Source organism: Echinococcus granulosus (assembly GCF_000524195.1).
Source record: "Echinococcus granulosus chromosome Unknown EG_S00032, whole genome shotgun sequence".
Taxonomy (NCBI): domain Eukaryota; kingdom Metazoa; phylum Platyhelminthes; class Cestoda; order Cyclophyllidea; family Taeniidae; genus Echinococcus; species Echinococcus granulosus.
In genome coordinates, this window is record NW_020170412.1 from 108,114 (window position 1) to 135,968 (window position 27,855).

A 27,855-nucleotide genomic window follows, 5' to 3' on the forward strand; every position below is an offset into this window, starting at 1 on the left:
ATGAATTACCAAATTCGCTGTATACCAATAATAATCACAATTTCTTCGTTGTAATTACGGTGAACTCCATCCTGTCCACGTCTGGCTTGACATCAGAGATATATCAGGCTAAATTGTCGCGAATCACCACAGAATAAGACGTACATCGAAATCTATCTGCACCTCTCATTTCGATGTAAACCTGCCCTACTTTTAAGCGCCAAAACTTCCTTTAAAATGCGGAAAAATTTTCGTTGGCCTCTGTACTGAACCACTCATGACGAGGCAATTATTATTACTGAATGAATAATAATGTGTCCATCATGTTTTCTATTCCATTTACAAAAAAAAAAAAAAACATTGATGTCAGAAGTCGAGCACGTACACGTTCTACTTTCTGAAGGCTTTTTGGCGCAGTGGTCTGTTTTCTTAGTCAGTTTCACAAATTCTTTTAATAAAATATCCCCTGACAATGACTACACACATTTCTGTTTGATCTAAAACAAATGTAAATACTAAAAAATACGTTGGTCGGATCACTTTGAGGATAAGGGCATGAATTTTGATAAATCAGTTAAAATGCGCATTATGTAGAACTACTACTGATAAGAGATCAGCGTAAAACACGGGTGACTTGAAAGGTGACTGTGGAGGTGGAGTTCCACTAATAACTAGATTAAAATCAAGATGCCTAAGCTCTTCCACATTATTACAACAGAGTCAAAAATGGCAGGCGAATCTGACCACTTGAAGTGCCATTAACAACCAAAACAACATCAACAATAACAATGCATCGTGGGTGGTTTGTCGGAGATAATTTGCCTTAGAGATAATTACTGCAGTCGTCTCCACTCCTCACCTCTCTTCCTACTCTCAAGCACCCAGGACAAACAGACATTTTAGTGCCAGTGATGATGATGCTCGAACACAGGAGGGTAAGGTGGAAGATAGTCGGACGTCTAAAGAAATTGAGGCATTGTGAAGAAACCAGCTGTCTGTGACAGGTAGGATGGAGGAACTACCGGCGAGACTTACTAATCACTCCTTTTAATGGTTCTCAACTAATCAACTTAGGTCTGATAAGTAAACGAGTGGGTAAACATTCAAAGTAACCCGTTGATTCATGAGACATGGACATATCTGGAGTCACAATTTGGTATGCAATTAGATTCCATGAGCAATGTACAAGTAAAGTGGGGCTTAGTTTAACTTTAACAGAAAGCATCCAACACAATGTACTTAAACCAAAAAGCTGCATCTAAATTTGCCTTAATGACAAGTCATTGCGAAACCTATGCGCAAATACCCATGATCTGGATTGAGCATTTACAGTTTTTACGAAAGCACTGAATGCGGATTCTCACAGCAGCTTGGAAGTGAAAGAACAAAGAACCTAGATTTAATACCTTTAATCACACACGCAAACACCCACTTTCCTAAGATGTTAAGCAATGATCAATAGTGAGAAAAAACACGTCATGTTGCATGATGAGTTGCCATTTGACACTCCTTATCATCACTTTCAACCCATGCATCCATGCCTGTGTATACGGCCTTCCATTTCGGTGATATAAATTTAACGGACTCGTGTCTGTAAAGAAAAAAATGCGGCAAAAATACAAGGATTAAACCCTCCCTCCTCCAACATTGAAGATAGTAGAATGCACAACTCACTGTACCACACCACAAACCGAAAACGCATGGACCAGGACATATCCATTGACAGTACATATGTCCATCAACGCTACAAACGCGCGCGCAAACATGTACATAGCATTCGAGGTACGGAGCAACAACAAAGAGAGCTGTAATTAAGGCCTCCTTAGAGACGATGTTGGAAGAAGAGGGGGAGGAAAAGAAAATGGACCAGTGCAGTTGTGCTCTCCCCTGTATCAATCTCGACTACCACCGAGCTAAGAGGGGGAGGAGGGTTGGGGAATGAAAAGGGGGAGGAGAAGGAGGAGGGAAGAAATGAGACTATTTTAAAAAGTATACCAAAAGAAATAAACAGTCTCAAAAAAATAGTAAAAAATTGGAACTTTGGACTGCTTAAAATTTCGGGAGAACCGTCCCAAATATGAAAGGAGAATGAACTAAACCGATTAGTTTTATGGTCGTTAAATGAATACAGAAACACGGTTAAGAAGTGGATCTGAAAGGGTATTTCATATATATCCCCACGAGTCGGACCCCACACTGTAGACATTGTAACCCACATTCAGGACGTTCATAAACGCCTTTTAGGAAATAACGACGGCGCAGCACGGAAAATTTGACTCCAGGAGGGTAATTCGAAAGTGCTGGGACAAACCTTGGTGAGTAAGGTGTTTTAGCAGCATCTAGAGACTTTGTTCTCTTGGTCCCGACTTCCCCACAGCAGGAACCGACATTGGTTTTACCGTGGGAATCACTTCGGGAGGATGGAACACCGGTGACGAGAGCGTTGGTGGTGGGAGTCGCAGTAGAAGCCGATTGACCGCTCCAGGAGGCCACTGCGGCTGCCATCACCGCGGCATAGAGCGAAGACGACGATGAAGATGGTGTTGTTGTCGCTGTGGACGTGGAAGAGGGATCGGGCTTCAAGGAGGTGGCTTGCCCGCTTCGCCAGAAATCGCCGCCACCGACACCTCTGCCCATTGGATGTGAGGCTGTATGTGTGGGTGGAGGGAAGGTACCCAATTCACCTTTGAGAAAAGCAATTAACCAGCATTTAAAAGAGACACTTGGTAGCTATAGCACAATTCGATTTTGGACTCATAGCTCTACCAGATTCACTCAATCACATTTCCTGCTAGTCTTACGTTTTAAACCCCGGTCTCTCCGTAGAAAGACATGGTACTGTTGTATTGGAGTTTCTACACTTCGCTCGTCATCCCTGATTTGACATTGAAGGTAATATCAGTGATACACCAGACCGTTTCAAAGCATCAGACTAATACGAAATTACGGCCAGAGATCAGACATGCATTACTACAAATCTTTGTCTGCGATTAGGAGCCAACTTATTGCGTAACTGTACATTCCTGCAAGCAATGAATGTGCAAAAAGTAAGTTTTTCTACAACCAATGGTTCAGAAATTGATGAGACACAGCACACTGGATACCATTGTATTTGCATTTGTAATTGTTAAAACATGAGTGGTACAAATAATTGAATCGTTCAAGAAAATGTGAAACAATTGCACTATGCACTACAGCTTAGTTCTGCCGTATCGGCACCCTTGCATTTCATTCGCATGGCTCCAGTTTGTGTTGGAGGTACTTCTAATAGAATGTTAATTAGGTCATAGTTAGGATGACAGGATCCTCACCTGCCCACGGCTTAGCAGTACTTTACTAAATAAGCATTTCTATCTATGCAAACAATTGATAAGTAGATAGCAAATACTGTCATCCGTTGACAGGTTAGAAACCTTCGAACGCAAACGCCACGATCACCGCGGTGCTCTCATCCATAACCGTCGGTATAAGACTTATACAGGCAACCACAATGCTCCAGAAAACACGATTAAGTGGCACTAGCCATTTTATTACGGATTCCCATTCACCAAGTTTGTTTTGGAAGTATCCTAGATAAGGCTCTTTTTCAAGCCCTAAGACTGGCGACTAATTCCCCATAAAAATCCACCTTTTTAGTGCATATAAGTCTTTACGGACGGTTCAGCGCCCTACTACTAGGCATACAAATCTATCCGGACACTAATTAAAGCGGGAAAAGTGATGCGTAGCGATAAAATTAATGCTGCTTTCTGTTTGTTTTTGTTGCATAACCAAGTTGATCATGGAAGAAGCACAACACTCCTGTGGCAGGGCCTCTAAATATTGTTTGTAATGTTGGATTTGGGGGTTAGGGAAATTCTCCATAAGATATACCATAAGTAAATCGGGTATGCGGATAGTTATTTGTTTAACCCTTTGTTTCGTTGACGCGGACTCTTTAAGGCTCCACCTTTGCATACTTGCTGAGCAGCATGGGCTCTGGGCCATGACAGTAGCCCCTAGCCCTTCTGCATGTCGACAATACGTATTCTGCCTAGTAGTAGGTCCTTTGTTGTCTTCAGGAAAGTCTTGGAGCGCTACTAATTGCCACTCACGATTTGGCGGTAAACTATTGCACACATTTGCGGACATTGTTAAAAATAAAGTAATAAGTTTTCGGAAATTCTCAAACCGCACCCCAATAAATAACACTGTTTATTAAATCAAGAATCAAACAAATTTTAGTATTTGTGATTCTAGTGCACACACGAAAACACCATGACAACTCGTTTCCGTTTGATCAGAACTTTTAAATTCCGTTAGTACTATCTGGGTTTATATTAAAGGTATCCGAGATAAAATGACGGGTCACAATCAAAGCAAATGTAAACTTGGTTGAAGACTTTTCTAGCTATGAGGGAGAGCAAACTCGTTAAAGCAACATGTCAAAGCCTATTTTAGAAATTCAAAAGACGGGCAACTGAATGGAAACATTAGGCTATTGATAGATAGAGGAAAGTTGCCAAATCAGATTTGTTCGATATTCCGCTTCGGGATAGAACCTATGCAGCGGACAGAAGCGTTGGGCCCACAGAAGATGGTATGTGTAATGGTCGGGTGGATGGATGGGTGTACCAGGAATGAAGTGCACTTCAAGCCGGAGCCCAAACTAATGCTAGTGTTAGCACTACCAGGCGTTCTTTCACGAGTCCACATTCACATGGAAATTGTTGGAGGGTGTTTGTGCGTGCTGCGCGTAGTATTTTTACATTCTGGTTTACATAATTAATCATTTTCCTCGTTGGCACGCACGCATACGCACGCACGCACCAACTCTAGGTCTGTCTTCGGGATGCAGTCCGTCGTCTATGTGCGTGCGCACGCCAGCGCACGCACGCACGCGAAGTGCGCACGTACCACCTCGAGAGAAGCGGACGAGCGAGTTAAATCGAAAAGAGGAAAATGGAGGAAAAAAACATGTGAAGGAGTGAAGAGGCTCAAAGGCCTAGCAAAATTATCATTTTTATCCCATGTGCTCAGGTAAAAAGTGAAAACATACATTTGGCTGGGAAAGAGCCTATAATTGGGAATTATTGTGGAATTTTTTGCAATTAGCCAGTTTTAGCAATCCTGTGTGCTATCTCTAACTTTTAGCCAGTCCATACCCCCTGTTGTAGCGTAAACAAGTTCGGTCACGGCAAGTAGAAATGCTCTCCTTGGCATTTAATTAACCAAGCGAGAAAAATGCAAAGCACTGGCTCAAACCTCTAACGCAATTGGAAGGTAATTTTGCCGCTAAAAATAAGAGCTAAATGCAGTCGTCTAAGTTATTTCCGAATCTGGTGGCCCCAAAGACGTGGCATTAATGCTATGTCCAAATTCTATTCTCCAACTTTTAAAGTGACTCCACTTGGCTATTCAAATAAATTCACGGGTAATTCAGTATCTGAAAGTCTGACAGCTTATTCGAGACAGTAAATTGGGGCGTTTTGGTGAGTGTTTCCGCTTTGACACATAAAGTAAGCGAGCGAACATTACTAGCCATCCATCATACCCGTCAGTCACAACAGTGCCCTTGCATAATCGTGAGCAAAGTCATTTCCTTTTGAAGGATGACATTAGGATTATGCTTTTTATTTCCCTAAGACGTTGGTTAAACGAAGGGTTGGTATCCTCAAAAATAAAATAGACAGAGAGGGTTTTGAAATTTTTGTCCCACTTAGCGAGAATGCTAAAAACCTTGTACCACAGCCTCTTTGTGGTGGCTAAGTTAATCCAGAAGACCACACTATGGTTGGAAAACATAACATACAATAACAGAGAGGTATAATAGAGTAAAATCCCCGTGAATTTTGAAGAGACAATACCATGTGAAGGGTTTTAAGTGAAATCATGTACTTGTCAAAAACAGGTGAGGCTTTGTGTTGGCTTGGGCTTATATTCGGTTAAAAATTGCTGAATTAAGCAGAATCTGTATAACAAAACTGGATTCGTAAAAACGGGTCGCAGTTGGATACTGTTAGTCTTAGAGACAAAAACTACACCAGTTTCGGAAGTCATTCGGTTGATTGCAGGAACAAAAATACCTACCGAGGTTAGTCTTAAAGTAATCAACATCTGGATATACCTTAGACTCTCTCCAGGCAACTCCATCACCATCGACTGTTTTGATATAATGCTGTTGCAATACAATATTTGGACCATAAACCTGCGAAAGTCACAAGATTCCAGACAGACACGGGAGCTCTGCAAAACCTCGGAGAAATGTTGCTTCATTTCTAAGTCAATAGGGGTACGTGATTAAAAATGCACGTTCAAAGTGATCTTAAAGCGGTAGAAACTTGCGAAAGACATACTTTTTAGCCCGCATCTATTCTGAATCGATTCCAAACAGCCATCAGAAAGCCGATCCACCGGTGATTTTCGAAGGGCCTCATGCGTCCCTGAGGTGTTGGTGGCGGTAGCGGCGGAGAGGCCATGCAGCGGATTGTGATAGAATGGCATGAAGGGATTGAAAGGATTGGAGAGGAAAGGAGGTATTCGATTTCCCGGCTACAGCGGAATCAAAAGACGAAGATATGTAGTTAGAAATTGAGAATTTAAATAATAGGCATCGCATTCTCCGATCCACTTAGTCCACTCTCCTTCAAAAGAGAGCCGAACGAGATGTAACAAAGTAAGGTGAGCAGGCTCACTCACTCTCTCGTTGCCTAACTTTTTCGTCCCTCTTTCTTGTTCGAGCTGCCTTGTACCGATGAATCTCAGTAGTGGCAATGACTAATTGATACAAATGCACACATGCACAGTGTTCCAGTTTGAAGAACATTCTTCATCAGCAACGTCAAATAAACGCACACGTACACAAGCCGAGGCGAAAGAAGGACTTTCACTGTGCTTTTCACTCATTACAACAAAAAACACGCTCGAATTAATGAAACCTAAGGGAGAAATGGATAAACGACTTCTAACACATTCCCAGGAAATCCGCCACTACAGCATACAAAAGAGGAGGTCTGCCGAAAGCTATGTTGCTCATAGCCTAAAAAAATGTTATTAGCCTCTCATCCATTTGATTGCTTTAAACTCAGCGAAGCCGTTTGCGATAAGATCAGGGTGCAACCAATTATCGTAAACTGATAAATAAGACACCGTAGATCTAATTAACATTAATACCAAAAAAATCATTGTAGTTTAGATACCTGGATGAAGCTCCACAGACACGAACTAAATTTACACGTGTGTGCATGCAAGGGTGTATCCAATGTAGAGATAGGTCGGCCTTAAGATTTGTACATTGTAAGCAATCCATTGCTGGACGCTACACTAGATATGAACACAAGTGCATGTGTAGACACATGAGAAAAAAGGACCACAGACGGCCCTGTCGAAATGAACCCTCACTTGCACCTTTGCCGTCATCATTGTCATCATCACATTCGTCGTTCTCGTCGTCATCATCAGGCTAGCATCCAATATGGCAGTAGCACTCAGCGCGAGAGTGATGGTCCAATGAGTCACAAAAACAACTATCATCCACTTTTTGACATCCATTACTGTTAGTACAGCAGATTGAAAAGAAGGGTCGCAGTAGAGTGAAGGCGGGGCAGTGAATACGTTGTAACACGTTGTTCCCCTTCAGTCCCCGCTTCACTCTCAAAATTATCGTAAAATGCATTTGATTGAGGTGTGAGATAAAAAATTTGTATATCGGATTTGTGGGTTAGAGCATTACTATCAGCAGGAGCATCGACATTTAAAGCTCGGATAAGTACGAGGAAGCGAAGACAAGTTGTAACGTTATCGCTTTACTTCACGACAGATGCCTCAAACTACTCGTTCAACCAAACTTCCCTCATAGCACTGCTGCTGCTACTGTTGCAACAAAAACCACCACCACCATCGCCCAACGCGGACGGGTGTCAATCAAACATCGAAGCTAAGGTTAATCAAATAGAGATGTCTCTGCGCCTAGGGGTAGCTAACTAGTGTTTGATTAACATCTGACACACGAAGCAAGGGCACGAGTTATCGCAGCATTTTAGGGATGCTGAAAGCCAATCTTGATGCTGTATGTAGACAGGGCAATTCGTATACTGGCGTAATCAGGCGTTGCACCAATGCGGATTACGAAGTGGTGTTAGATGAACTTCACTTCTGTGCAGTGATGAAAAATGATTGCGTAGCGTGAAATTTTCACACAGACACTTCAAACAAAAGTAGATAAAACGCGATTGATTTGGAGTTTGGCTCCAACTGGAGTGCGGTTTGAAAAGACTTTCAGAAGTGAAAAAGCTACCCATTTGATTGTGCACTAACTGGAATGATTGTGTGACACAAGCAGGATAATAATAATTGCTTTTGCGACAAGGATTTCATTAACACAAGTAATGGATGAAACCTTTTACATAAATTGTTATGTGGTGCGCAACTTTCCCTAGAGTCTGGAACGTCTTTGACCTTGGGATTGGTCGATAAGTGGCAAAGATGCACAAGTTACGACTAGCAATGTGGTCGAAGTGGTGAGATAAGGGGAGTACGACACCGTCCTGCACCAAAGGTTCCATTCCTGATACTTGTTGAAAATTCGCTTGTAACACAATTTGAGACAAGTTCTAGGTAGACTTCATGAAAGCGCGTTATCGTCAAGTAGATTATTTTAAATGAAACAGCATCCAAAGCATGGGCAATGCAACCTTTAGTCAAACATTATTTCACTTCTTTCGACGCCAACATTGAACCCTTCTAACTTACTGTAAACACTGATTCTCCGTGGTCGAAATCAGAAATAATCACTTAGTCTTCGCTGTGGGAAAGAGTCTTGGAAACCGGACATTGAGATGAGCACACAAGAAATTCAGTAAATCAGTAAAATTACTTATTTTGTGTTCATAGGCCTTTGAGTTAATTCGGTAGTCAGCATTCAGACAGCTTTCAATGCCTAGATCCAAGCATTACCCAGAGGAGACTCCACATGTATTTCAGGAAGACTCTGCTCCTTCCCTTACAGTAAAAAATCTGCAAAATCAATTCCCCCTGAAGCCTGGTCCGCTGGTTCACTTAAAAAGCCTCTGGACTTTTTTGCTTGGACTGGTGTTAAGAGTATTAGCGACAGGCTTGCTCCTTGATAGCTACCATTAAAATCTTTATGATTGGTGTGAAAATGGATGCAGCCAGCTTGGGAGAGGGTTTGGTTAATATTCTTTTGCTTGATCCTACAGCAACACATTATTTCTATTCCAATGTATGCAATATACGACTGGAAGTGTGTTTCTGTACTTGTGAATGGAGCAAAAAAATCTACATTATTCCTATGATAGATTTGAAGCATAGAAATGTGCACAGTGGCGATAGCGACATCCGTCGGGGGCAAGGTGAGGGGAGGCAAGGGAGGTGGGAAGAAAAATAGAAAGAAAGAGAGCGAGGAAGAGGAAAAAGCGTCCATCAGATAAATATGACCACCAGAGGAATGGAAAAGTCTGCAAGGATTATATTTCCCCTTCGTAGCACAGTTGCAGCAACATCATGGAAAAATTTGGCCCGATGTAACCTCTCCTGCAGTAGCAAAGTCATGTTGCATCCTTTACCTCCTCCTACTCAACCTTTGATACCGGAAATTGAATTTACGGTGAAAAAAATTGTGCTCCCAGATTATTGACGCGTAGAGAGGTTTTTTCCTAGTAACCTGAGAATTTGAAAGCACACGAAATGCATCGCTTTTGAATGCTGCAATAGAGCATCAGTAAGGCACAAGTAAAGATGATAGGAGAGAGACAGAGACAGACTCAAGAAGTACTGAGAGGGAAAACTAATTAGTGAATGCCAATCGTCCTCAGTGTATCCAGCCTATTCCCTCTCTCCGCGCAAAAGCAACGCTTTAATATTGAATGAGGGCTTGAAGAACCCACTCAAGAAATAGGTTACGAAAATGCCTTCATGAGGAGAACGCTAATGGGCTCGAAATGTATGCGCTATGTCGAGTACCCAAAGGAGCCAAAGAAGACACCACTCAAGTGGCGTTAAGTGGAGTTCTCAACCCAGGTTTTGCAGTCTGTTTCCTTCGACCTAGCAGCCAAAAACTCAAACCCATTCCTGTTAAGAGGAGGAAGAAGAAAATCGCTCGCGTTCGTCGGGTTATGGATGAATGAGTGCAATATGAGACTAAGAAAATCTTCAAGTTAGTTGAGTGAATGAATGAGTAGGATGCAGAGGAGAAAGAAAAGTACTAAGGTGGAAAAGCTCTTGCGAAATATGGACAACAACCACTGTGCTTTAGTCCATCATTAACTTTGTATGCATAAGCAAGATGAGAAAGGAAAACTGATTTGTCCAAAAAAGCAGGTACTTGATCTTTCTGTAATCACACAAGAAAAAAAGAAGAACAGAATTTCCGTTTCTTTAGTCACGTCAATAAACTAGTGAGAGTGGATCTAAAACCGCGAAGCGCAGGAACACGAGCAGTAAAAACATATTTTACAAATGGTGGGGAAAGTGAACCTCCTTTGGGAGATTTACTATTCACACAAGTAGTTTTGAGCATGTGAACTGCTCCTCAGCTTTGCTTTTTAAACATTATGGAATGATAAAGAGGGTTTTTGAAATCGAATGGATCGGTTTGCATTAAATTAAGAGGCTAAAGCCTGTGCGATTGCAGGAAAATCGAAATTTCGTTTTCAAAAGATACCAGCCACAGCTTTCTGACACCACACACACACGCACACATTTAGCTGGCTGGCATTTTGCTTCAATCATGATCATCCATCTATCTCTTTTCCTCCCTCTCTCCGCTTCACTCTGTAGAGCTGCCAAGTATGACCTTTTGGCTTCACGTCTCTGAACCAGAAGGATACATTGGATTAAACAAACACGGGCAAAGGCACATGCATATACGCACACCAAAAAAGTTGAAGTCGAGGGAGGATGGCCTTGACCATGGAAGAATTTGTGGATGAAGGAAGAGAGCCATCCATTGCCGCTTGAACTAGCACACACACACACACACAGAAATGCATACACAGAAAAAGAACCTTTTAACGATCAAACTTCATGTACATGGGAAAAGAGAGAAGTAGGATTACTCGTGCATACCAAAGTGTCCCTAGGTAGAGGATTCGTAAACATCTTTAATCAAATTGCTTTTAAAAATCTCCTTATTGCATTACCTTAAGCAACCGCATTCACTTATTCACTCTTTTAGAGCAACACTGGACATGCGCTTGCCTTATTTAGGCCCATTTAACTCCTGGTCTAAGCCTTTATTGAGGCTAAGTTGCTTATTTTCGTGGCTGTTGAAATCGAACCAACAATCCCAAATGTGCCGTTTTGCGATTCTGATGGGAGATAATTCACCAGGCTTACAGAAAAGTTATTATATATGCTTGACAATACCAAAATATATCTTACCCAGAGTTTAGAACACGTCCCCATTACATCTCAACACCTCAGTATTGACTACCTTTTACCATTAACACAATGGGGTACGGATGGTACCTTCAAAATGGGGTAAATGAGGATAAAAAGACACAAGACTATTGAGGGTACAAAGACCAAAGTAAAGACAATTAGTAGAGGATAATAAAAAAATGTAAGTTTAATTGGAATTATTGCTACGATTCTTTAATCAGATGAGGCTTGTTGGAATGTCATGCCAGTGATAGGAGCCCACACACACAAGCACATACACAGAGACATGCCACTTTTACACTTTTCATGATTGCTACGCTTGAGTTTCAAGCAGAATAGATGAATGCAGTCTCTTGAAGTAGTTACAATACAGTTGCTGCGGAAAGGTCTTAAAGGGTACAGAAAAGCAAATCATAAACGGGTAGGAAATATCTCAAGAAAATTACCTAAAAACAAACATTTAAATCCAATTCACAAGATGGGAGCCTCCCTTAACACAAACGATGGTTATGTGTAAACGGCATTGGTGACCATACACGGATAGACTACTAAATCAGCCTCTCAACTTAAATTCATGTTTTGGTGTGAAGTCCGGGCCGAGTTGACACGATGCCACAGATGCCAGGTAAATAAATCTTACTGTGAAAGAGAAGCAAACAAGCGACGCAAGAGGTTTGAGCGCGTGCATCCGAGTACATAAAATGTCAAATAATAATAATGGCAAATTCGTGGTAGGAATTCACACCACTGCTGGGTCACTGCAAAAGCCTCGACCAAGCACACATACTCGACTAGCAAAAAACTTCACTCTTACCCCTACCATCCATCCACCAGAAGTCGTCGTGTGGCGAGAAAGCCCCCAGCGGGAATAGGAGGAGGGGAGGAGGGGAAAAGGAGGAAGGGGAGGGAAACAACTCGAGATTGGCACGAGATGTAGGCACGCTGTTTTCGTGTTTCCTTAGCCCTCCTCCGATGAGCATGAATAATTAAGAGGTCAGTGTGGGATGCGACAAGCCCCTTGGTGCGGTATGATGGTGAATGCCTGCGCGCTACTGGAAGAAGCGCACAAGTGTGAAAAGATGCGGAAGAAAATGTGGGGGAGGAGAGTGACGATACAGCAATCAGAATTTACTACCGCGTCCTCGTTTTGCATGAACATCTTTGGCGTTTCTACCTTATAAGCTCATAACGCTTGGCAATGCAACCCATTAAAAACGTCCAAAAGGTGATTGCATTCGTGTCTTGAAGCTGCATTGGGGTATGTGGGTGATTCGATTATAGCTTACATACAATTCTTTGTGAAGAGCCGCTTAACTGATGAGCGATTGAAAAGCCAAATTGTTCCCTATACCATAAATGGATTCATGACATTCATACCAACTTATTTTTTTTCTACTTTTTTTCTACGTTTATCCTGCATTACATGCAACAGAACTGCAAGATAACATAAATGAGCCATTAAAAGTTAAATTAGTTAAAAATCACCTGGACGGAAGGGAGGGAATAATCCCATCACAAAAGACGTTGTTGTTTTTATTGCTGCTAGCAGTCTGAGGCAATAAATTCACTCCACGCCAATTTGTCCCAGGGATATCACTATTAATATTTATTCCTTCAAACAAGTCTCAAATAATAGAAAACAGGTGCCTCCATAAATCCTCATTACATGCGCCCTTTCCTCCTTACTCCCTCTCCTCTCCTCTCCCCCAACAAAATGAGTTATTTCGACAGGTATCTGGTTGGCTTGTGCAAGTCCCTCCTCTTGGCAAAAACGACACCGGACTCGGATTTATGGGGGCAGTTGAGACATGAATGACCGAATCGCATGAAGAGGGCTAGGAAATATTAGCAAACTTGAAAAATGGGCTGAGAAAATTAAAAAGGTTAGCATAAAGAAAAAAAATCAGATTTGAAAAGGCATAGCACAGTCATAGTCAAGTCTATCATTCATCCTAGAAGAAAATTCCAAACCCTGGCACTAGCATTGTTGGTAGCAGGAGTGAAAAAGAAGGTGCCAGAGGCTTTAATTAATGGCAAGGGTGTGTAACCGTGAGATATTGTAGTGAGTACGTAAGGGAGAGCGAAGCAATTGAAAAATGAAAGGTAGATTTGCTGCTCTACGTATCCAGCAATTTTATTGAAATCGAAAAACCGAGTTTTTGTTATTATCTAACTGTTATCCTTGGTTGCTTGAGTAATAGGGGATGGTAAGGTGTCAAACGTCAGGTGTACCAATGACGCTTCCCAAAGATGGTCCTCGGGAGAACCTACCTACCAGGTTTGATGAGTTGACATCTCTTGGGTGACAACTGAAGGAATCTCACAAGAATCTCTGCTAATTAATCGCGTTGATGCTAGTTGGAATATTTAAGGGAAAACCTCTCACGCACAACCTCTCCCTACATAATGATCGCATTAATCATTGTGGTAATGGTGCTTTTCCGGGGAATTGGAAATCTTTTACGCTTCAATGAAGGCATGCATGTGCATAACGTAAAAAATACGTTTCCATTACAGGACTTATTATGGTCACACACAAAACAATAATAGACGTACGTCTACCAGAGTTGTACTTCTTAATCCATCACGAATTACACAAATTTTAACAATTTCAATTGGCTCGACTTACAATTCTAATATAATACACTTTTACTAATGGGTTTAGGGAGATAAAAGCATCGTTTCCCAAAACCTTTGGAATGAAAGGCTTCAGCAGGTCACTACATAGGAGTAAGAAATCGCCAACACGCCTTTAGCATTGAGCTAAATCACATACATGAACACAAGTGGAAAAAAACAGCAAGCAAAGGTGGGTACGACATACACTTGGGGCAACTGTGTGGGGATGAAATAGAAGGCCCACGCTTTTTCCGTTCCCTCTAGGAAGAGGTGGTGTCTTGATGCGAAAACGTAATAAAAATGCTCATCCAATTCTCGAGGAACAGAGACTTAAGGAACTCACAAATGTTGCCTGACCACGGTCATCAATTGCGGGGTCACGTTGGATCTCACTCCCTCCTCCCCCACCGACACTCATATATCCATCGCCACTGCCGCCGGTAGCTGTCGGTGAACCGAAAGCCGATGTATTGGTGGCCAAGGGGCCCTGTGGCTCCCATGGAGGGGTATAGAATGTGGAGTTCGAGTGTGACGGAGCACCAGCAGTGGGCGAAGTGCTGGAAGAGGCGAGACCGCTAAGGAAACCGCCGCCAGGTGCGCTTGGACTGTAGTCCCCATGGCAACCAGTAGCGGCAGCAGCCCCGCCGGTGGCAGAGAAGCCACAAACAGGAGAAGCGGAGGAGCGCATTGCGGCCATAACAGCAGCGAGAGCGGCTGGGTAGCCAGGCAGGAAATAGCTTGCAAACCGAGGATCCGTTGGCCATGGCATCTTGAGGACTGTGAAGTAAGGCAATAGGAGTAATATCAGCTTCGATTCTGCATCGAGATGGTGAACAAAAAGAATCCCACAAGTCAGCAAAGCTCCTTATCGGATGTTTTTGCGCAAATGCATGTCTGTATCGCAGTCCAAGGGCGTAGGACTTTCCCTTTCTTACCATTTGATTAGTCAAGGCTATAGATAGGGGAGAGTGACTGGCTGGGTTAAGGTCTGCTTCCGATTTTAAAAATCGCTTCCGTACGGATAGACTTCCATTAAAGTCGTGCATTCGGACAGACTTAATTAACCTTCCTTCGCCTATCCCTCCTCTTATCGACCACTTCTATTAAGCACTATCAGCATCAAATTAGTTTTTATGGTGGGATGCATTGTCATCCCGTAAGCCAGCAAGAAAAATTGGCGGGGATTATTTTAACGCTGTATTTAAACCATCCTACGCACAAGGCTGCTAAATGCCATGGCATAAACTCTCTTTCCATCACTTATATGAGATAGAGGATAAAGTGGAGGTATATTTGATCATTGAAGGCAAAAGATAATGATGATTCGCATCAAAAGTCCATTAAGTGGAATATTGTCAAGGCAAAATTTTATCTCCCCTGTCCAATACCGTGCGCGTGTGTCTACTTTGCGATAGGGTGACTTCTTCGTCGTAAACACGTGCAAGATGCCATCCATTCTAGTTGTTGCAATTGAAGATGTTGTACCCTTTGAAAGCAAACATTTGAGCATCTAGGATTGCCTCTTGGCTTCGCAAGACGCCTAAAATCATCTTGCGCAGGTGGTTATCAGATAAAAAATCACTATTGTGCTAGTGATCAGACCACATAAGACGTTTCTACTGAGCCTTTAGTTCAGGTAGGAATTTTTAACTATCAACTGCATAAATGAATGCGCGGGTCAAAAGACAGAGATGGGTGAATTGACTCTCGCATGAAGTATAGCCATGTGGTAAAAGTAGGCAGTGTACGCTGACCGTCGAGAGGGTTATATACGGCTCGGACCTTAGGTTTTGATCTATGGCTGAAATTTTAAGCACTTATTCATCACTAAAAGTGTAGTTAGCATGTTTTGCAAACCTCCCCAACAAGGGTTTGACTCCTCTTTTACTACACTCGATGTGAAAAGGTGGTCTATTATGAAAAACCATGCGCACGAACATGCATTTGCCTTCCCAGAGTAGCAGTAGCTATACCTCACCGGATGTGTGTATATATACATGACTTGATGATTTACGGTTCACCACAGCAGTAAACAACATGACAAACTTTAATAAATACATAATGTCCTTTAAAAAAGGACTACGATAGCATGTGACTTACTGGAGGATCCATTTCGTCCAAATAAATCGAATAGCCGTGGAACCTGAAGTATAAATATAGGGCGTTTAGCGTAAGACTAAACCTCCAAACGATAAACAAGGCATTGCACTTCCGTATGTCAAATGGGCGATTCATATAAGGATGTAAAGCTTAAGAAGGATTTAAGTGCTGAGACCTAACTTCAGAATTAAAACCATTCCATCCGGTAAGGCCAATTGTAAAAGATGGAGTGACTGGCAGAAAACTAAGCACATTTAGGTTGAATTTGACAAATTTCACAGACTTGAGCCAATTGCCAAACTAAGAATCGGAATATCTTAAGAGATTTCATGAGGAGTTTAGTTGAATTTGCATTTATAATTGTTATTCAAACAGAATTGAAGTGGACGTTTGAGGAAGCCTGTGTGGTAGAAGCTGACGCCGCAAAATTGTAGCAACCTGTTACTAAAAAATCTATTTTGGCACAACAACTCTTCCTCAGCTACTACCATTACCACTATAGAAGGAAAATAGGAGGGAGGGAAGGAACGGAGAAAAGAAGGAAGATCATGTCTGACTCAATGCTGAAATTTGATTGGCTGAAGCAAGTATTTTTCAGCTGTGATCAAAGTGGAACACACGAAACTTTCAAGGCAAAAGCGGAAAAAATAAATTCGAGAATTTTTATTTCTACAAAGCCATTACATTGGAAGGCGCGATATATGACAAGATGAGTTTGGTTAAAAGCTTTACTAGTCCTCCTCGGAGCAGTTCCAATGTGCTCTAGGGTAAAGTGGTGTTATCTGACGTGGACACGAAGTACCTTTCATCAATTGAGAACTGGCATCATTCTTAATTCAAGAAATGGGTAGACATCACTCTAACTAGTCTAGAAGCCCTTGCTTATGTGCATTCGAGCCTGAATGGCGACAGTCTCTATAGCAACTGTCTGCGACACCATGGAAGAGGAAAGGGGCAAAAGTTGGGAGATTTTAATGCGTCTGGTGATTTTTATCAGCAAAGTAAAACGAGGCTCATCTAAGCGCATTGCATATCATCACACTTTCTCCTCTTCAAAATGCTGAAGAAGCACGGTAAAAAACGGACAATGAATAAGCGAGTTGGTGGCAATGCTCATGACTCACACGAAGTCAGTCTGTGGTCTTCTAAAGCCTGTGCATCCATGGAATTGCCCAAAGATACCCATGAAATGGGGACTCTGGGAGATTTGCAAACGCTCTTTTTTGCACTTCCAAACAAACTTTTTAAAATTAAGTGACTTAATCCACTTATGCAGCGCGACGACAGCGCCATCTCGGTGCACGCATCCGCTGTCGATGAGTAGCAGCAACAGTAACAGCAGCAAAGAAGGCGTTAATCACGGACTTCCTGTCCGGGTGTTATTTTAGTTTTTAAATCTTTCGCCCTCCCAGGCCTTCACTACCGTTTTAGCATCTACTACCTTGCCTGATTAACCCCGAAAAATGCGCTGTTTCCTTTCTTTTGGCTCACAGAGCTGAAAACTAATCAGCTAAGTAATTGGCGATAACATTGAAAAAACGAAAAGCTTGTATAGCGTTAATCAAAATTAAACAGAGAAAAAGGAGAGGGATACGTAGAAGTGTACTGAGTCAGTTTTAATGCGCGTAGCCGCTTCCACGGCCTAGGCCATTATCACAGCGACGAGTCTTTCCTTCGATAATACGGGCGTATCATACCCGACTCATCAATTGCAGACATACAGACTGAGGAATAAAAAAAAAAGTGAATCTTTTGGTTCTAGCAGACTTGGATGTGTGTATGCTGTTAGACTGGTGAGCCAATTTCACCGGAAAAGAGCGGAGGAGGAAAGGATTAGATGTGGAAGAGAAAACGAGAGGGGAGAGAGGAGTATGATTAATAGCTGCTCCCCACAAGCACATTTGTTGCTTCGTTGACAAGTAGGGGCTTCGGAGGGGGCGGGGGCGAAGCAAATGCGACACCAGAGCACGCGTGCGCGAGTAAGGAGCACTGGGAGAGAGGCACGAGCACACAAACAGGAAAGCCGAAAAGAGCAGACGAGCTGGCCAGCCAACTACTCCAAAGCATATGAACTGACAACAACCACACACACGTACACATACATTTTGCCTGGTAAAAAATAGCACTGCTCTTCACGGCATTCTGACTTTATTATTTAAGTTTGAATTTTATTCCGACTGCCTGGGGACACCGGCGATTCACGGGTTAACATGGAGTTCACACTGTATTGGAATAACATTTAATAGGCTTTCTTTTCCAGTCTCCACCGCTCGAGTCTGTAGGATAGTGGTGCGGAACTGAATCACCGGCCCTTCTAGGCGTTTATAATAGGACCGCATTCAGACTTATGTACCTTAAAGTAGCTTCAGGGACTTGTGCACCTGAACCTCACAATTACTTAATTGTTTGGAGCAGATAGTGGGAAGAGAACCAGAATATTTTTCGTGTTTAAAAACATGCTTAATCACAGAGTAAAATTATTGTGATAAGAGGAGTTAATTAAATTGCAATTCCAATTTTAAACATTCTCCTTTCATCTACTGAGAACACAATAGGGGCTTTTGGGCTTAATTACTAACTGTGAAGAAGAACTGAGAAGAAAAGGAACAATGTTATATTTCAAGGTAGGTGAAAAAGGCAATCAACTTTATGCTGCTTGTAGGTGAAAGGAGAAGGAATTAACTAGATCACTTTGATCGGCGTTGTCATCATTTTCACCTCTTGCGTCTCCTTTATAGTCACTTCCAAATCGTTGGCTCCTTTTAATCGTGAAGGAAAAAATGCACGTAGGATAAACAAGAAAAGACACCCCCTCCACTGGAGGCAGATGACTGGCTTTCGTACTTAATGCTCATCTGGTATTAACAAATGGAATGCAAAGAAAGCTAAACACTGAACTTCTGTCAGCATTTGCCAGTCAATCTCCAAAATGGTTTTCAAATCTACTTTCAATGAACCTCTGGGAATAACGGTATGCTTTCTGTTATGACATCCATCAATTTAAAGTCGTGAGAAAGAGACCTGTAGTCGTAGAGGTTTCGGTATCATGCCAGTATTGTGATTATCCTCCTCTATTGCTGATCAGATATTTACCGAAGCTGATACATACCTCCTGTCAACACTACATGGAGGAGGTTTCGCCAAAACTGAAGTATATTCGAAAGAGAAAGTGACATAGAAAAGTATCTTAAGAATCATTTGGTGCCAACGTCTTGATGACCTACAGTGAAGTTAAAATTCGCTGATGTAATCATCCGGTGGACGCAAAAAAAACTTTTGGTGAAGCGTAGAACTCTTCCGCCACCGAAAGCCCTCTAATACCTGAACCATAATTCAACCTGGCTTTGAAATGTGCCGATTTCCGTATGATTTCTCAAGGAATGACGCAAAGCACTTCAAAACGACTCGCCAGAATTAAAAGTGCAAATGCCTTGGCAGCAAAAGTTTACCGTTTAGTGTTTGACCATTGGGTAAAATGATGACATCTTGTCACAGAAAGCCTAGCTAGACAGTCCCATTTTGGTGGCAGTAATTCCATTAATCTTGTAAAATTTGAAGCTCTTCATATAAAAGCCAAAAATTTGAGTGAACAGGTCGATATAAGGACGTGTGTTGGATCTGGATGAAATTGAAACGAATCAACCCTACATTATATTTGGTAATGTCAAAACCGAGGCATCGATTTGATTGTAGAAATTTCTTTAAGACTACAAAAGTCTAGTGGATTTAAAAGACACCTTTTAGTTGTGTAGGGAAGAACGAGTGTAGTGGAGGAGGTGGTGGTGCTACAAGGAAGAGATCAAAGTGGTTTAAAAGAGAAGGCGTATACTTACTCAAACACGCAAGTACCTTTGACCTACACTTCACTTCCTCCTGCCTTCTACTTTCTCTGTCAGCGTAGCTACTTCTGCGGTGTTATTAATCGTACCAAAAAGTAAAGTATGGGAAGTGAGAAATTCGCCTTCGGGAGAAGGAAAATGAGGAAAAGAGCGGGCCAGATGTGGCGGAAGAGGTGAGAGCGGAACAAAAGAGCCATGCTCGTTCCGTTTAGATCACGATCTCTGGTTTGCGCACGCACACGCACAAGTAGAGAATTGGAGAAATGGGAAGAGGAAGTTGCCCCTCTAAATAGGCCGTCGTCGCGTTGGCGCTTCCAATCTTCCATCAATCATCCACCTCTCTCAAATGACAAACACTCTTAGCTCCCCCTTGGTTTAGCCAAAAAAGCGATGATAATATTGAAAAAATGAAATGTTACTTCCTGGTATGGGGTAAGGTTTTACACCCAAACCATCACTCCTACGATTAGCTATCGGTCAACGCAGTTAACTGATGCCCAAATTTGACGACTAGATAAGTGAGAATGGTGCCTCCACTCGTGTTTGAACAGGTCTTTATAGGAGTTGACAAATTTACAAAAAGAAATAATTCACTCCCACTGAGTCAATATTGTTCTAGCTAAATGACTTGTGTGAGTGTAGGTATATGAAAAATAAAGGCGTTATATGCATGAAATTTTTGGGGTAGCTAACCTGGATGAAAAATTTAGACGAGATAAAAGCGCTTTAATGAAGGGACGAGAGATAGGGATAATCAGGAAATAAGCATCAAAGTGATAGTAAAGGTATGGCTGTCAGGTGATGGGGAATGGAAAGAGATTATGTTTTCCACTACCAGATTTGTTTTTTTATTCACTAAGCTAAGTATTTCAGTAAGCCAACCCTTGCTACTTTGAATACGTGACACCGTCAGGCGCATACAATACAGAACGAGAATGGGAAATGAGGGAAGATTTAATGGGACATGCATTCACCTCCCCCCACAGGTTAGTCATCTGTCCACTTTCAATTCATACTTGTATTTTTTTTTTTGACAAAGATAAACACAATAAGACTGATTCTTGTAGAAAGGGGTCACGGTTGTGCTTTCAAAACGCGATATAGAACTGCGACTGACTAAAGGTAAACAATTTTGTCATTCGTGATTGCTCTTGTAAAATTTGCATACACAGGGCCCTCCTCCATACGATTGGTGAAGGGATAACGGGGCCTGCCTATGACATGGTCTTAGATCAACAAAAAAGAAGGAAGTTGACATGGAAAGGGTTAAGTTTTAAGTCGCCACAACGACTGGACTTTTGTTCGATAAATATGCGCAGAGGATGACGGGTAATGGAGCTCTTGTAAGTAAAGGGCTTGACGGACGGGTGACAGCTCACATCGACTTATCGGATCGGCTTTTGAAAAAAAGTCACTGAATTATTCACACATATGCCAGGAGGACCCGCCCGACTAGATTCCACACTCAACTGACGGTCGCGTGACTCAGAAAATCTCAGGCAGCGTCCATTGGCTAACCACGTCGTCTGTCAATCACAATAGCAGAGGTAAAGGCACCTACAGCAGGGTCGGGGGTGAGGAAGGGAGAGTTAGATGGACTACCCCAGAGCATTGGAGGCCTGAGTGACGGGTAAACAAGATACATACGCACGCACGGATGCATGCATGAATGGATGGATGAACTACACAAGCCCGTGCTTGCTTCAGAGCTGTACACGCACGCACGCGTTTTGCATGGTATCTCGTCTCTACCCTTCTCGTTCTAGTGATTGATGTCCGGGCCCTGCTGGGAGGTTAATTAACTACACTTACATACGCAAATACATACACACGTGCAAACCTATGTTGGTCGACGTCAGGAGTTGTTTGTGTGTGTTGAGCGACGACCAGAAGCTCGTATAAGTACGTGTGGTAAATTATCACCAGGATATGTAAGTTTTAATACGTGGGGGAGCAAAACCAGATGTGAACCCCACACACAGCTGTTTCCCTGTGACAATGAGCAAAAAAACCTCTCCTTTTAGCTCAATGACACAGGTGAGGTTCGAATCGTGACACCTTTAGAAATAATCTAAGGAGAAAATTGCTAATGAAAGTTGGGGAAAAAAAGGCAGTTTGGTGGAAGCTGTTCTAATGGATGCGAAAAGAGAAAACATACAGTCATGCTGAGCGACTACCTTAAATTCGCCTTTGTAAAAAAGCACAGAGCGCGGCCAACTTAAGTGTCGGGGCTCGGGTTTTACATTAGGTCCTGCGATATCTAATCTATCCCAGTTAGTTAGTGAAGTAGATTAGGAAACTCTATTTTTAATGTTAAACCACATACTCCACCATTCTAGAAGAAGTGCCTGGTTGAGACATTATTTGACTCCATCATGCTCGTACCACCTGTGCTAGTAATCCCGAGGTAGCGCTTTCAGGGAGTGCTGGAGTACAACAACTAAGCTCTCTCACCATCAAAACCGAATGTAAACAGCAAACGAGTGTTTTCTAGCCCTCGTCTCCTTTGGGAGATTATTCCAACTCGCGGGAACGAATATAAATGTTGTGGAGAGCGTTAATAAGTGATGAATGCAAAAGTGAGGGGAGGAAAAATGTTGTGCGCATGGATCACAAAGTTTTCGTCCACATTAGGCAAAAAAAACAAGGAAAACATGCAGCCTAGGGGAATTGGACACGTGTCACAGCGACCGAATAAGGGATATTAAGAGTTGGGTCTGTATTTGATGAGGGTAAAGAACAAGATAAATAGCAACGATGTAGCAGCAGCAGCAGCAGCACAGGCGCCAATAGGTAGCATATCTCACTGTAAAGTGATCACAAAATGAGAGAGAACCCATTAATCTCAATTAGCCCGCTTACCTGCCTGCCTGGCTGCCTAGTCGAGTGTACACGGAAATGGTGGATGGGAGAAACGCAGGCAGGCATGTATGTATGTATCCGTGTTTAAATGTATGCACACGAGTGCATGGAGGTGGGAAATAGGCCTCCAACTTTTTAACACTTTGTTTCTGATCTCAACGCTTTGGTGTTAATGGGATCTCAAAACGTACACAGTTAAGCTAGTAAAGAAACGCTACCTCAAATGGAAACGAGTCACCACGCTAGTGAGGATGATATGTCCGCTACACCCGACTAATAGATTTGACATTGTGAAGAAATGCAGCCACAGATTCACTTATTCTTTCGGGGGTTAAGGATGAAGATGGTAATGTGGAATTCGAGGACCCGCTGCAGAATCGATTTAGCGTCGACAGCTCAAAGTAGAAACAAAGTATTTAGGCAATGAGAATCCCGAGGATGACAGTCAAAAAAGATCAGGTCAATGTTGTTATGTTGACAGTATATGTATTCCACTCATTCAACCATATGTGCATGCTTTGACAACTCCACACAAATGCGGTACTTGGATTATTGAAAGTCTTTTACATAATGATTAAGAGTGGAGCGTCGAAAGACGCTGGCAATTCCCCCACTTTATCCGGTTCGAAACAGCAGTGAGGAATAGGGCTGGCGATTAAGAATCCACGATCAACCGATAGGACAAGGCTAAGATCGGGCTTAGCGATTACGTACGAATCGTAGAGACAAAGACTGCATTTAAGATCGGGACACTTACATCTATAAACGCCCTATCACATTCAGGTTGTTTACTATTAGTGCTTGATTTCCTTTAACATAACCAGGGGACAAAAGTTGATTGGATAAATATGAAAGGTGTGATTTAACGACACATCTAAAATCCGGGCTTTTGTAAAGCATACAAATGTTATAGTGACGAGTTAAGAAAAAGAACAATAGAAGGCGAGTTCCGTTCAGTCAAAATTCATCCTTCCGCTTCCTCCTTTCAAACCGGCGCTGCAGTGAGTGCTCGAGTGGGAGTATAATTGGGCACACAAATTCAAAAGCTGAAAGTCAGCAAGTCACCATCAGCACTCGTAAGGCTAGCGCTCTTTCCACGACTGTTGAAATTTAATTCCTCACTGAAGGCAGGGAAAGAGATGTGGGAATGTGCACGTCTGCACGAGTGGGAAGAGAGGAAGGAAATGGACGAAATGGGGGGAGAGAAACAGTAACAGACACAGGGGGAAAAAGAAGAGGCAGGAAAACACCCACACAGACAACATTCAATATAGACATTCGAATGTGTGCCTAAACAGGTTAGCATGATCCACACGTACGCCCTCGCCTTTTCAAGGGCGGGGCAGTAGGCCAAAATCCTTTCATTTACTCATCGTCAAAAGTCGACAAAGAGGTGAGTCCAGAAGCGACTTAATATTCAACCGAAGTTAATGACCTTAGCATGAGAACAAAATGTATAACTGCAAATTAGAGCAGAGCTATTAAGTCAAGGAGAATACCAATGTGGCAGATGGGAGTCATAAGAGCACTGAGTATCCTAATTTGGTCACTGCAAAATTTAAACAATTGACTAAATAGCATTCCACTTGAATGCTCAAGTAGACCAATCACACGAAAAGGTGCTGTTTTGAATGGGGAATATGAGTCATTAGGAACCGAGGAATAGCACTTCTATTCTAAGGCTGTGTAAGGGTGATTCGGCGACGATTGAGCAGACTCAGCTTGTGATTGTGTAAATGAGATAAGTGTACCAAAATGGACACGAACGTTTGTTATTTACAGCGCTCCTACTTCCCAGTACCTTCGCATCTGAAGACGCTGTCGGCTGTTCCGGGGGTGGATACAGACATAAAGGAGGGAGGCAAGAAGAAGGTAGAGATCAATCCAATTCAGTATAGAGGCAAAAATTAAAGATGAGTGGCCATTATGGAAGTGAAACGTCGAAGGGGTGCCTAAATGGACCCAAATACACGCAGTCACCGCATCAAGAAAACTTGTTACCACACTAGCATCACGGCACCAGCTTGAATCCGAATGGTTGCTGTGCTTTTCGCTGCCTACAATGTCCTAAGCACCACCACCAACGTTGATTAAGGAGATTTAGAAACTCACAGGATAGCAAGTTCCAATAAAAGCTGAGCAAAATTTTAATTAAACAAAGAGGGAGCAGGAGAATTAGAAAATTAAAGCTATCTGAAGTCGCATGACCTCCTTTTAAATGACCAATCAGTTTTTTGTCCATCCGAAAATCGTCGTTGTGACACAGACACTGGAAATTAGGCTATTATAACCCCATTATCTTGGTTTTAGAAGGCTGTAATGTGTTCCGCTGTCAATAAGTCTACCAGAAATCACGGGCAAAAGCTGTGGAGAACCATGAGGTGGGAACAATGCAGAAGGGATGGCAGTTTAGTCTTTAGGCGTTTGAAAGGCAATGCCTCTAAAACCCACTTAAAGGCATCTCTAGCGTCCGGAACACCTGAAAACTAAAAATAATGATAACACCCAAAATCAAGATAGTGGTCTTGTTTTCTACCATCTACAATTATCTTGAAATCTCCGTCGATATGATTAAAGACATCTACCTACATCCAGGGTAGCGGAATCCAATCCAAACATTGACGACAAAACTGGAATGAAGCAAGAGAGGACAAAGGGAGAGACAAGGAGGCCCATAGGGGGAAAAGCAACAGAGACATAAACACCGATACAATCAGTGTGGTGAAGACTCCAAGTTGACGCCCATTCACTTGTATGGGGCGAGGGGGTGAAGTCCAAGGGAATGGCAGAGGGAGTTGGGTACTCTCTTTTGTTTGTCCCTCTGGGCTGGTGCACGAGTCATGTTTATGAGTGTGTGTGCATGCGTGTGGAGAGTGAATCCCCTCTCCCGCACTATTAGCAGCGTCAGCAGCAACTGTAGCAGCGACAGTAATGGCGGGAATACAGTCGACACCATGACGACCATTGTCAAGAGTGAGTGCCAATGAAAGAAGGCAGAGAGAATAGATGAGCGAAAGAATGGCAAGCGCAGACAACGGTAAGAGTACGTATGGGTACAGTGCATTGACATTAGCACCGAGTGTGCATGATGCACTGCATTGCGTCACAGCACGACGTGTGGTAGGTGTACTAATAATAAACAGTAGGTCGCCCCAGTGAAGCGCGGATTCAGACAGAGTAGAAAAAAGTTGGGCGAGTAGAGACAAACATACACACGGTCGAATGTCGCCATTGCTTAAACTGGTGTGATTGTGTGTGTGTATGTGCACGTGTTTTATCCAGTGGGTGCCAAACCTATCACCCACTATGTGGGATCACACATGAATAAATTAACAAGTACTGCCATCAGGCCTAAAGTACACGCGAGAAGAAGTGGTGCCTGTCTTTCGTTCGTTCTTTCTCCCGGATAGGTAGACAGGTGAGTGTAAGGGGTGATAGAGCACCCCACCAGAGGGCACATGTACATATGCATACGTATGTGAAGATAGGAAGGAAGTATGAAAGTGAAGATAAGAGGGATAGGGGAAAGGGGTTAGAGAGGGAGAAGGCAGACCCATCATGCCATGTGTGAAAATACGCACGTACAGGAAGCACGGTTGACCCAAATTTTAGACACACCCAAGCACACACCCCAAAACATATATTTAAGGATAGAGGTAATGAAAGTTATTTTCAATTACGGTAACTATGACTTTATGTAAGCACTTGAGGAGGCAGTGACACAGTTTTGCCCCGAGAGGGCATAACAAATAATGGACAGTGGAGTATGCGAGCGATGTTTGCAAAATAAATACAGTCATACGCAATGTCATGCGTGAGTGAGTCACCAGAGGATGGTGCACGCACGCACACGCACATGAGCGGAGAGAGGGACGGATGGACGTAGAAGAGGAAGAAAAGGACAAGGTGGGCTGGGAAAGTCGCAAAAAAACATAACGGGCCCAGTCGGGATCAGAGAGAAACTTAAGCACTTCTATCGAATCTAATTCCTGCAAACACAATACGATTTTGGAGTGGAGATGGCAAGCTAGATACTCAAAAACAATACCATTAGGAAAAGAACTTAAAACTTTGTTGCTGGTCCGTCCTTTTAAGGGAAAAAAAGGAGGCGACTGGTTATGCTGTTTGGGAGCTCAGAGCATTAACACTGCCCATGCAGGGAATATTGTATATTCGTGGCTCGAGAAGCTTACGTGCGAAAAAAGTCAGAATATTGCATTTATACATAAAACTCAACTCCCGAGTCGAGTTTTAAATCGCCTAATCCACTGCATATGTCAAAAATTCAAAAAGCTTAACTTAGCCTATAAGTTAAAGAAACGTAAGCACTGCAGAATATTAGAATTTCCTATTGTTTTTTGGCAATTTTTTTGAAGCAGAATTGTTAAAGTGTACAAAAGCGTAAGGAATAGCTAGTGTAATGCATTTGCTGAGCAAAATTTTTAGGAATGTAAATACTACCGCGCTTAGAGTGTGAGATAGCGACTTTAAATGTCCTAACTAGACTACCGTAAATCCAATGTAGATCAAATTGATTTAGTCTTAACACATTTGTTTTAAAAACTGAATTTAAATTGCTAATGGTCAGGTCTGTAATAATTGAGATTGATTAGGCTTATATGCTAAACACAAGAGTAGAGAATCATAAATGCTTTATAAGAAATGATGTCAAGGAGGAGTAGAGAGATGCACGTGTTTGTTTGCTAAAACCAATCTTATAAACTATTACAATAAGCAGAAAATTTACCTGCTCTTCACTTTCGATAACGAGGCCAACTTTATCCTCAGTCAAGTTTTCTGACGATTTGACTTGCTCATCCTCTTCGCCTTCATCTTCATACACCTTGATTTCATCGGTGCAAGCAAGATCGTCTCCAGCAACGCTATTCATTTTGTGATTCAAAAATCTTGCTGATAATAGGTTAATTATTGATGAGGAGCAAATTTGAGACAAAAATGAAGTGATGAGGGGATAGCCGTCACATTGGAAATCAGATCTGGTGAGTAACGTCACTTCGATGCAAAACCAAAATTTTGGTTGAGATTTTCTTAGTACAAAGAAATGTATTTATTTAGC

General features: G+C 42.3%; 3 protein-coding genes across 3 annotated transcripts; 1 reads left to right on the plus strand and 2 right to left on the minus strand. All coding sequences in view use genetic code 11, as the record gives it.

Annotated features, from left to right (window-relative positions):
• Nucleotides 1-1,801: 1,801 nt before the first annotated feature.
• On the minus strand, nt 1,802-7,509 carry EGR_04823 (hypothetical protein; the record flags this gene model as incomplete). Its single annotated transcript, XM_024494072.1, has 4 exons — nt 1,802-1,892; nt 2,291-2,663; nt 6,315-6,510; nt 7,360-7,509. 4 exons carry the CDS (start codon nt 7,507-7,509, stop codon nt 1,802-1,804), a joined length of 810 nt encoding a protein of 269 aa, XP_024351461.1.
• Nucleotides 7,510-11,701: 4,192 nt separating this feature from the next.
• Nucleotides 11,702-14,014, plus strand: EGR_04824 (hypothetical protein; the record flags this gene model as incomplete). The annotated part of the gene is made up of 2 exons (XM_024494073.1): nt 11,702-11,871; nt 13,876-14,014. 2 exons carry the CDS (start codon nt 11,702-11,704, stop codon nt 14,012-14,014), a joined length of 309 nt encoding a protein of 102 aa, XP_024351462.1.
• Nucleotides 14,015-21,429: 7,415 nt separating this feature from the next.
• On the minus strand, nt 21,430-27,669 carry EGR_04825 (pangolin; the record flags this gene model as incomplete). Its single annotated transcript, XM_024494074.1, has 5 exons — nt 21,430-21,535; nt 24,580-24,845; nt 25,368-25,604; nt 26,606-26,767; nt 27,526-27,669. 5 exons carry the CDS (start codon nt 27,667-27,669, stop codon nt 21,430-21,432), a joined length of 915 nt encoding a protein of 304 aa, XP_024351463.1.
• Between the last annotated feature and the right edge of the window lie 186 nt (nt 27,670-27,855).